An 11,666-nucleotide genomic window follows, 5' to 3' on the forward strand; every position below is an offset into this window, starting at 1 on the left:
ACTTACCTTGTTTTGTATTGGGTAGCTGTATCTTGAAGTCCCGGAGATAAGGTGTTTGGTTACGGGTTTAGATTAAACTACATTTCCCTACATGCTCCGCTTGATAATATGATAGTCACATGACCGGACTATTTTGTATTACATAAGTGTATAGTCTAGAAGCGGTGAGATCATGTGACTAAGAATGTTGAATTATGGGTAATCACGTGACTGAGGTGAGCATGGATGTGGAAATTACAATGAATACGCTAAATCGGAAGAAGGTAGGCACGTTTTACGACGTGCTGAAAATCTTTTGTGCAAGTTTACTGATGTATAATGAGAATCTCTGTATGTAAATGCGGTGTACAAGATAAAATATGTGGGATATGAGTATATACATATGAGGTTTCAAGAAGGATGTTGTATATATTGTTGGAGATATATATAGATATAGCAACAATGAGATATATGTTGGTACATTTAAGGGTTAATGTTTTTATGGGTGGAGTTTCAATTGAGGTTTTAAAAGGAATGTTTGTCTGCATTTGAGTATGCCATGAGGAAGGGACAAGACGTGTCCCGAAACGTGTAGCCGTTTATGTTCATGCCCTAATGTGGTTTCCAGTATATTTTTAATGGATTTAGAATAAAGATTTGGATATTTTTAGACTTCGGACAGTGCTGGAATTTTTTTGCTTCTTGGAATCGTGTAACTGGTTGGGTCCGCTGGTATCCGAGCACACCGAGACTGGATTACAGACAATGAATGGGGTGAGCTGAATACACTTACTTGTTTTTGTAGTCACATCTGTGTTTGTAGGAGACTCAGCTGCAGATTTCACTTAATATCGACTGAAAGAAAAGTCCTGCAAGGAATGAACCGAGAGGAAACCCAGCGGCCCTTCCTATAATCTATGGAGTCCACAGGTAACAACTGTGTAAGGGGGCAGGGTCTCCGTCTATCAGGTCCCCATGCAGACCCCAACACTATGTGAATCTAGAGCAGTGGTTCTTTACCAGGGTTCGATCAAACCCTAGGCCCTATGCACAGTTCATTTTGTGTACCAGTAAAAAAAAAAAAAAAAAAAAAAAAAAAACACACCTATGTCTTGAATTTGGAAAAAAAATTATATTTGATTTATCACTAAAGAAGGGTTGGGTGAATGTGCAGATGAGACAGATGACTAGAGTCAGACGTAACGTAAGACCGAATATCTTCAGTGATAAACCTGAATCCTGCACGTTCTGAAAATGTTTCTGACTAAAGAATTTGTACAAAAATTGATACAAAAAACGGCAGAAAAAATAGGCAATATAGAGACACAATTCTCCTCCACAACGACTCCTGAGCAATGGAGGAATATTCAAGAATGTGAAAGCCGAGAACTATCAGTTACATCGTGTATGTAGGTGGCAGAATATAAGAGCTGGATATAATCCTAATCATTGCGGAATTCATCAATAATGAGGCAGCGAAAGAAGAGAACTAGATAGAGAGCTCTGCTACATACACATCACACACAGCTCTGCTACATACACGTCACGCACACAGCCCTGCTACATACACGTCACACACAGACAGCTCCGTTACATGCACGTCACACACAGACAGCTCCGCTACATACACGTCACACACAGCCTTGCTACATACACATCACACACACAGCCCTGCTACATACACATCACACACACAGCCCTGCTACATACACATCACACACACAGCCCTGCTACATACACATCACACACACAGCCCTGCTACATACACATCACACACACAGCCCTGCTACATACACATCACACACACAGCCCTGCTACATACACATCACACACACAGCCCTGCTACATACACGTCACACACACAGCCCTGCTACATACACGTCACACACACAGCCCTGCTACATACACGTCACACACACAGCCCTGCTACATACACGTCACACACACACAGCCCTGCTACATACACGTCACACACACAGCCCTGCTACATACACGTCACACACACAGCCCTGCTACACACACGTCACACACACAGCTCTGCTACACACACCTCACACACACAGCCCTGCTACACACACATCACACACACAGCCCTGCTACATACACAGCCCTGCTACATACACGTCACACACACAGAGCCCTGCTACATACACGTCACACACACACAGTCCTGCTACATACACGTCACACACACACACAGCCCTGCTACATACACGTCACACACACACACAGCCCTGCTACATACACGTCACACACACAGCCCTGCTACATACACGTCACACACACAGCCCTGCTACATACACGTCACACACACAGCCCTGCTACATACACGTCACACACACACACAGCCCTGCTACATACACGTCACACACACACACAGCCCTGCTACATACACGTCACACACACACACACAGCCCTGCTACATACACGTCACACACACACACAGCCCTGCTACATACACGTCACACACACACACAGCCCTGCTACATACACGTCACACACACACACACAGCCCTGCTACATACACGTCACACACACACACACAGCCCTGCTACATACACGTCACACACACACACACAGCCCTGCTACATACACGTCACACACACACACACAGCCCTGCTACATACACGTCACACACACACACACAGCCCTGCTACATACACGTCACACACACACACACAGCCCTGCTACATACACGTCACACACACACACAGCCCTGCTACATACACGTCACACACACACAGCCCTGCTACATACACGTCACACACACACACAGCCCTGCTACATACACGTCACACACACACACAGACAGCTCCGTTACATACACGTCACACACAGCCCTGCTACATACACGTCACACACACACACAGACAGCTCCGTTACATACACGTCACACACAGCCCTGCTACATACACGTCACACACACACACACACACAGACAGCTCCGTTACATACACGTCACACACAGCCCTGCTACATACACGTCACACGCACACACAGCCCTGCTACATACACGTCACACGCACACACAGCCCTGCTACATACACGTCACACGCACACACAGCCCTGCTACATACACGTCACACGCACACACAGCCCTGCTACATACACGTCACACGCACACACAGCCCTGCTACATACACGTCACACGCACACACAGCCCTGCTACATACACGTCACACGCACACACAGCCCTGCTACATACACGTCACACGCACACACAGCCCTGCTACATACACGTCACACGCACACACAGCCCTGCTACATACACGTCACACGCACACACAGCCCTGCTACATACACGTCACACGCACACACAGCCCTGCTACATACACGTCACACGCACACACAGCCCTGCTACATACACGTCACACGCACACACAGCCCTGCTACATACACGTCACACGCACACACAGCCCTGCTACATACACGTCACACGCACACACAGCCCTGCTACATACACGTCACACGCACACACAGCCCTGCTACATACACGTCACACGCACACACAGCCCTGCTACATACACGTCACACGCACACACAGCCCTGCTACATACACGTCACACGCACACACAGCCCTGCTACATACACGTCACACGCACACACAGCCCTGCTACATACACGTCACACGCACACACAGCCCTGCTACATACACGTCACACGCACACACAGCCCTGCTACATACACGTCACACGCACACACAGCCCTGCTACATACACGTCACACGCACACACAGCCCTGCTACATACACGTCACACGCACACACAGCCCTGCTACATACACGTCACACGCACACACAGCCCTGCTACATACACGTCACACGCACACACAGCCCTGCTACATACACGTCACACGCACACACAGCCCTGCTACATACACGTCACACTCACACACAGCCCTGCTACATACACGTCACACGCACACACAGCCCTGCTACATACACGTCACACTCACACACAGCCCTGCTACATACACGTCACTCACACACAGCTCTGCTATATACACGTCACACACACACAGCTCTGCTACATACACGTCACACACAGCTCTGCTACATACACGTCACACACAGCTCTGCTACATACACGTCACACACAGCCCTACTACATACACGTCACACACACACACAGCCCTGCTACATACACGTCACACAGACACACAGCTCTGCTACATACACGTCACACACACACACAGCTCTGCTATATACACGTCACACACACACAGCCCTGCTACATACACGTCACACACAGCTCTGCTACATACACGTCACACACAGCTCTGCTACATACACGTCACACACAGCTCTGCTACATACACGTCACACACAGCTCTGCTACATACACATCACACACAGCCCTACTACATACACATCACACACAGCCCTGCTACATACACATCACACACACAGCTCTACTACATACACATCACACACACAGCTCTGCTACATACACGTCATACACAGCCCTACTACATACACATCACACACACAGCTCTGCTACATACACGTCATACACACAGACAGCTCCGCTACATACACGTCACACACAGACAGCTCCGCTACATACACGTCACACACAGACAGCTCCGCTACATACACGTCACACAGAGACAGCTCTGCTATATACACATCACACACAGCTTGACTACTTACACGTTACTTTACCACATTAGGAACACAACCTGATCACATGACTGTGACATCTATAAAGGTCCTTTAACCATTTAGCTTATGAGGCTAAAACAGCGGGACCTGATCACGTGACTTGTTGACTCCTCCCACATGTGACATCATCACAGGTCCTGTAACCACGGTTACTATACAGTGGTCGCTCCCAGTCCCGGCAGGATTATCATTAACCCCTTTACCCCTGGACAGTTCTGGACCATAAAGGCCTTGTGTACATGTGCAGGTAATTCCTAGTGATGACTCCTCTGCAGCACCTCAGTATCACATGGCTCAGGCTCTGACCCCCGGCCCAGCACATGGATCAGGTATATTCTAGTGTATGGGAAGGGGGCGCAGCTCCAGAGACCCCAATACAGAGCTCCATAGACTGTATACCGGTGTATATATAGCTACTGGTACATACACTATATATATACAAGATACAAATGAGCTTTATTAGCATTACCAAAGAATAAAACATTTGGTGTTGCCAAAGCAAAAAGGGGGTTGGGGGTGGTGGAGGGGGATGGGTACGGGGTTCGTGGGTTTGAGTGTCTTTAGGGTCTCCTCGTTCTTGTTTGGGGCGTTTAGGTATTTGTGGGTATGGGGTAGACGGGTGATGGGGGGGGGGTTGATAGTCCATGGAGTCTCATCTTCCTCTTGTTTGGTGACAGCTGGACACATATTGGGCAGCGATCTCCACAGTGGCCTCTTCTTCTCCCAGTAGGATGTAGAGTTTCCTCCTCTCGTCTGCAGATATGAAGTCTGGGATGTGGGCAGAGAGTCTTTGGTAGTAGACGGCCCTCACAGCTGAGTATTTGGTGCAGTGTAGCAGGAAGTGGGTCTGGTCTTCTAGGGCCCCCTGGTCACAGTGCTGGCACAGTCTCTTCTCCCGTGGCTTGTACGTCTGCCTGTATCGCCCCGTCTCTATCTCTAGGTTGTGGGCGCTCAGTCTGTATCGGCTCAGGGTCTGTCTGTGCTTGGGGTGGCGTATTCTCTCCAGGTAGGTGGCCATGGTGTAGTCCCTTTGTAGGGATTGGTACACATTGGTGAGTTTCTTGGAGTTATTTATTTCGTTTCTCCATTCTTCAATGTACCGCTCTCTGTTTGCCTCTGTGGTCGCCTTTATTTCGGCCTTGGTTATCATCTGTTGGTGTTTTTGGTTTGGTGGTTGGCTGTTGTTTGGTTGGGGGGTGTCTGGTTTGCTCAGGTGGCTTAGCCAGGCTTGGTGGTGGTAGGAGTCAGGCTTGCTCCCCTGGATGTGTGCCTGGAAAGCTAGCGCCCTCTTCTGTATGGTGAGCCATAGGGGGAGTCTGCCTAGCTCTGCCCTGCAGGCCATGTTGGTGGTGTTGCGATGGACATGGAGCAGGTATTTGCAGAACTCCAGGTGGAAGTTCTCTGTTGGGCTGGAATCCCACTTTGACTGGTCTGGGTAGGTGGCTGGGCCCCAAACCTCGCTGCCATAGAGAAGGATCGGGGAGATGACTGCGTCAAATATCTTCAGCCAGACCCTCACTGGTGGTTTGAGGTGGTACAGTTGTCTTCTGATGGCATAGAAGGTTCTGCAGGCTTTTGCTTTCAGGGTTTCTATTGCTGCTTTGAAGCTTCCTGATTGGCTGAGCTCCAGCCCCAGGTAGGTGTAGCTGTTGGTTTTCTTCATGTAGCAATAAGCAAAATGGAAAACAATAGATCAAATTAACGTTTTGGTCGTTGGACCTTCATCAGATATGATCTACAGTATGTACAGGAAGCAGAGAGTGTAGACATACTATACCCTCTGCTTAATAATAATAATAAATGTTATTTATATAGCGCCAACATATTCCGCAGCGCTGTACAATTTGTAGGGTTCAAATACAGAGAGAAAGATACATTACAAAGAAAGTCATTTCACACAATGGGACTGAGGGCCCTGCTCGCAAGAGCTTACAATCTATGAGGTAGAGGGGGTGCTTTCTGTACATAGATCATATCTGATGAAGGTCCAACGACCGAAACGTTAATTTGATCTATTGTTTTCCATGTTGCTTATTGCTACATGTCCATGGCACAACGATTGTTTAATTTATGTAAATAAACTTACCATACCCTTAGCAAATTCAGTGTGTGCAGCAGCATTTTTACATTATATTTTTTATTCTGTCTATAAATTCTGGATCTTTTGATTTAGATCCAAAGGCTGAGGCGTTCAGCCCTTGTATGTTCCAACTACTGATTGTTAGTCGTATCATCTTTGGTGGGTAAACCTTGTAATGAGCTGTCCTGCAGAGGACGGGCTGAGATCTTGGCTGGTAATAATTGGGCTAAGTGGGTGACGGTTTGATTCATGTGTGCCACTGTTGTAGCTGTTTCAGTGGCCGCGGACTCCATTCTCTCTATTCTCTTTATCATTATGCGACATTATACTGTGTGCAGGGGCCACTATGGGGCATAATACTGTGTGTAGGGGCCACTATGGGGTATAATACTGTGTGCAGGGGTTACTATGGGGCATAATACTGTGTGCAGGGGCCACAATGGGACATTATACTGTCTGCAAAGGCTACAATGGGACATTATACTGTCTGCAAGGGCCACAATGGGACCTTATACTGTGTGCAAGGGCCACAATGGGACATTATACTGTGTGCAAGGGCCACAATGGGACATTATACTGTGTGCAAGGGCCACAATGGGACATAATACTGTGTAGAGAAGCCACTATGGGACATAATACTGTGTGCAGGGGCCACTAAGGGACATAATACTGTGTGCAGGGGACACTATGGGACATAATACTGTGTGCAGGGGCCACTAAGGGACATAATACTGTGTAGAGAAGCCACTATGGGACATAATACTGTGTGGATGGGCCGCAATGGGATATTAAACCATGTGGAGGGGCCATTATGGGCCATTCTACTGTGTGGATGGGCCACTATGGGACATTCTATTGTGAGGATGGGCCACTATGGGATATTATACTGTGTGGAGGGGCCACTATGGGACAATATTTTTAAAGGCTTTTTCAAGAATTTGATCAACTTGGAGGGTGCTGGAGTAAGATAAAAAAACAAATCCCTGCTTCTGGCCCGAGACCTGGTGGTTTGGTGTCAGACACTGGAGTGCTGGGGTCAGGTGAGTATGTTTTTTTAAGTTACACCTGCCCAGGGCCCCTCCCCTGGAGTTTCTAACTTCAGAAGGAAGGGGAGGTGCGCCCGATCAATTTCCGTTTGCTGGCCCGGAATCCACAATTAGAAAATACATTCAATTATATCCAACTGAAATTAGTCTGTGTTTAGCTAAATTTGTGTTCACATGGTGCATATTCTCACATACATGCAAGCAGTTTTACAATAAAAATGCATCATGTAAACTCGGCTTTACATTGGAGTGAATGTACCAGTGTCCTATGACTGTATACAGCTATAGCACCATCCAGATACATAAAGTGTCACTACCCTAAGGTGCTGCCACGTAGAGCTCCTGGGCACAAACATTGGGGGCTGCGCATGATCCTAATAGGAAAGTACAAGAACGTCCCGGGACATGGCAGTAACTGCACCTGGTGGCGGCACTTCTGTGTTATGGTGTGTGGTATATGACGGTAGTATAGGGGAAGTCAGCCTTACAATTATTACACCGCACTCTGAGTATCTCATCTGTACTAGAAAAGGTTTCCTACCCTGGTATATACTATATACTGTGTAGGACACTTGTTCCGTCTCACTGCTCAACAAAGGGGAAGAGTCTGATACAGAGAGGAGGAATGTGCCAGGTATCTTCACATACTAGAGCCTGATCCGGAAGCCCCCCTTATACTCCCTACTAATCCTATTTATTCCATGGGATGTAGTGATTACATTGTCTCATCTTCTCTCCATTCAGGTTCCTACAATATAGAATCCTCTCAGTATCTTCTATATAAGAGAATATTCCTGATTGATCCATCAAGGATGGAAAGAGACAGGAACAAGATGGCGGAAAGTCTATTAAATCTCACCCTAGAGATCATCTACCAGCTTACTGGAGAGGTGAGAGATTCTGATGATGTCATCATGACATCATTCTTATCTATAGTAATAACAGATGATATGACTGGAGAGGTGATGGACTCTGGACATGTATGTAGTGAGATTTATTAATGTGTCTCCCCATAACCAGGATTACACAGTAGTGAAGAAGACCTCTAGTGGGCGCTGTCAGGCTCCTGTATATGATGGATATGGAGGAACCATAAGCCCAATCCCGGGGCCTCCACCTCACCCCCTGATACAGGAGGAGATCAATGGACAGAAGATCCTAGAACTCACCAACAAGATGCTGGAGCTGCTGACTGGAGAGGTGACACTGCTGGGAATGCTGGGACATTATACAGTAACTGGAGGGGTCGGGGTGATGACTGTATCATTGTGTTGTCAGGTTCCTATAAGGTGTCAGGATGTCGCTGTCTATTTCTCCATGGAGGAGTGGGAGTATTTAGAAGGACACAAGGATCTGTACAAGGAGGTGATGATGGAGGACCAGCAGCCCCTCACATCAGCAGGTAATAGACATGACTATATACACATGGGCTTCCATTATTTGTATGTACAGAATGAATTCAGTCCCTGTCTGTGTTTCCTACAGGTAGATCCAGTAAGAGGACAACACCGGAGAGATGTCCCAGTCCTCTTCTTCCACAGGATGATGATCAGGTAGATGGAGATATTCCCTATGATGTGTAGACGGGCTGTGAAGTCCTTGTGGTCAGTCTTGTTGTATCCAGCAGTATTATATGGTTATATACATGGGCGGTGTCATTGAGCCGCCATCTAATATGTTTATCCGGCTTCTCACAGACCTGCAGCTACTGTCAGGACATCTTTCATCTTCATGCGGATTAATGATCTAGAACATTCTCTGTGACTTCCCCATTTGTCCGGTGACTTTTACATTATTTGTTTCCCAGATTTTCCATCAGGATAAAGATGTGAGCGACATGAATGCTATATCTATGAGAATAAAGGAAGAGCCCTATGTGAGTGGTGATGAGGAGTGTGAGGAGGACATTCCTACAGGGACCCGCCCAGGTGAGGAGTCACCACTATATAAAGCACAGAAGGGTCACTGATTCTATTCAGACATTGTTTACACTATTTGTTGTTCCCCGATTCAGGTAAAATACTAATAATACCTGAATATAAATGTGATACCGCTATAGGGGGTAATAAATGTAGTATAACTCTGAGTTCAGGCTGGGAAATCCAGCAGATGTGGTTTGGGTTCTATTGTGTGTATGGGGTGTAATACAGTAAGATTTATGGCGTCCTACAGTATTATTCCACATAAGTGGCCATATTTAAGCAGCCATGGATTGTGTTCACCTCTACAGTGACCTAGAGCAGTGGTGGCGTCTCCTGCCCCGCTTCATTACTAGTCACTATCACTGACCTCCGTCTCAGCACAGTGAATACTAATGAAGTAGGCCGCGCTGCCGTCGTTTGCTGCCTGTGCCACTGACTTCACTTCTTCACACGGTCTGAAGCGTCTCAGGCAGCGGCAGCTCAGTGGGGAATATACTTATAAGGTTATGTTATTCAATAATAATAACATCAGTTTTCTTCTTGTCAGATGACTGTACCAGGAGCTCAGAGGGACATCTGATATTTACAGAGTATAAAGCAGAGGATCATGGTATCACACAAGATCCATATGAAGAACATGTCATTATCCCAGATGTACCCTCAGCTCTTCAGGAGAAAGATCTTTCTCCTAATTCATCACAGTTTGTTAAGAAAAATGAAAGCCACATATGGGATGTTATACATCAGAGAACTCCCACAGGAGAGAAGCCATATTCGTGCCTAAGATGTGGGAAATGTTTTACTCGGAAATCAAATCTTGTTAGACATCAGAGAATTTACACAGGAGAGAAGCCTTTTTCATGCCCAGATTGTCTAAAATGTTATATCTCTAAATCAGACCTCAATAAGCATCAGAGAACTCACACAGGAGTAAAGCCATATTCATGCCCGGAATGTGGGAAATGTTTTGCTCGGAAATCTGATATAGGTATACATCTAAGAACTCACACAGGGGAGAAGCCATATTCATGCCCAGAATGTGAGAAATGTTTTGCTCACAAGTCTTTTCTTGGTATACATCGAAGAATTCACACAGGGGTAAAGCCATATTCATGTCCAGAATGTGAGAAATGTTTTACCTCTAGATCAAATCTTTCTCAACATCTGAGGACTCACAAAGGGGAGAAGCCTTATTCATGCCAAGAATGCGGGAAATGTTTTGCTCACAAATCAATTCTTGTTGAACATCAGAGAATTCACACAGGGGAGAAGCCATATTCATGTCCAGAATGTGGGAAATGTTTTACTAAGAAATCACATCTTGATAAACATGAAAGAACTCACAAAGAAGAGAGGCCATATTCATGTCTACAATGTGAGAAATGTTTTAGGCATAAATCAATTCTTGATGAACATCAAAGAATTCACACAGGAGAGAAGCCTTTTTCATGCCCAGAATGTGGGAAATGTTTTACCTATAAATCACATCTTGTTGATCATCAAAGGATTCACACAGGGGAGAAGCCATTTTCATGCTCAGAATGTGGGAAATGTTTTGCTCAAAAATCAGTTCTTGTCAGACATCAGAGAATTCATACAGGAAAGAAGCGACTTTTAAGTGAATTTTCAGCTTGAACTTACACTCACTGCTTTTTTTAGGCTAAATGTTTTTTTTTCCACTTTGACCCTTTCATACTTTCTCATGTATGTAGGAGAATGTGGGTAATTACCACATCCCTACGTACACACATTGACAGAATTGTTGGTTCCCCTTGTTTAATGAAAGAAAACCCCACAATGGTCACAGAAATAACTTGAATCTGACAAAAGTCGTAATAAATAAGAATTCTGTGAGAATGAACAAATAAAAGTCAGACATTGTTTTTCAGTTAAAGTTCTGGGCTCATAGAAGGCCAGTATAGAATAGTCCAATGTTTTCCTCTTAGCCATTCTTGGGGTTTTTTAGCTGTGTATTT

General features: G+C 45.9%; 1 protein-coding gene across 1 annotated transcript; it reads left to right on the top strand.

Moving 5' to 3' along the window:
- The first annotated feature begins 194 nt into the window (after positions 1-194).
- Positions 195-11,325, top strand: LOC142194470 (uncharacterized). The gene is made up of 2 exons (XM_075263655.1): positions 195-330; positions 10,238-11,325. Exons 1-2 carry the CDS (start codon positions 195-197, stop codon positions 11,323-11,325), a joined length of 1,224 nt encoding a protein of 407 aa, XP_075119756.1.
- The last annotated feature ends 341 nt before the right edge of the window (positions 11,326-11,666 follow it).

This window comes from Leptodactylus fuscus, chromosome 1, assembly GCF_031893055.1.
Source record: "Leptodactylus fuscus isolate aLepFus1 chromosome 1, aLepFus1.hap2, whole genome shotgun sequence".
NCBI lineage: Eukaryota > Metazoa > Chordata > Amphibia > Anura > Leptodactylidae > Leptodactylus > Leptodactylus fuscus.

Coding starts and splice junctions, on each gene's coding strand:
- LOC142194470 (XM_075263655.1), top strand. CDS start 195: ATGGGTAATCACGTGACTGAGGTGAGCATGGATGTGGAAATTACAATG. Junction 331..10,237: donor GATGTATAATGAGAATCTCT/GTATGTAAATGC, acceptor TCTTCTTGTCAG/ATGACTGTACCAGGAGCTCA.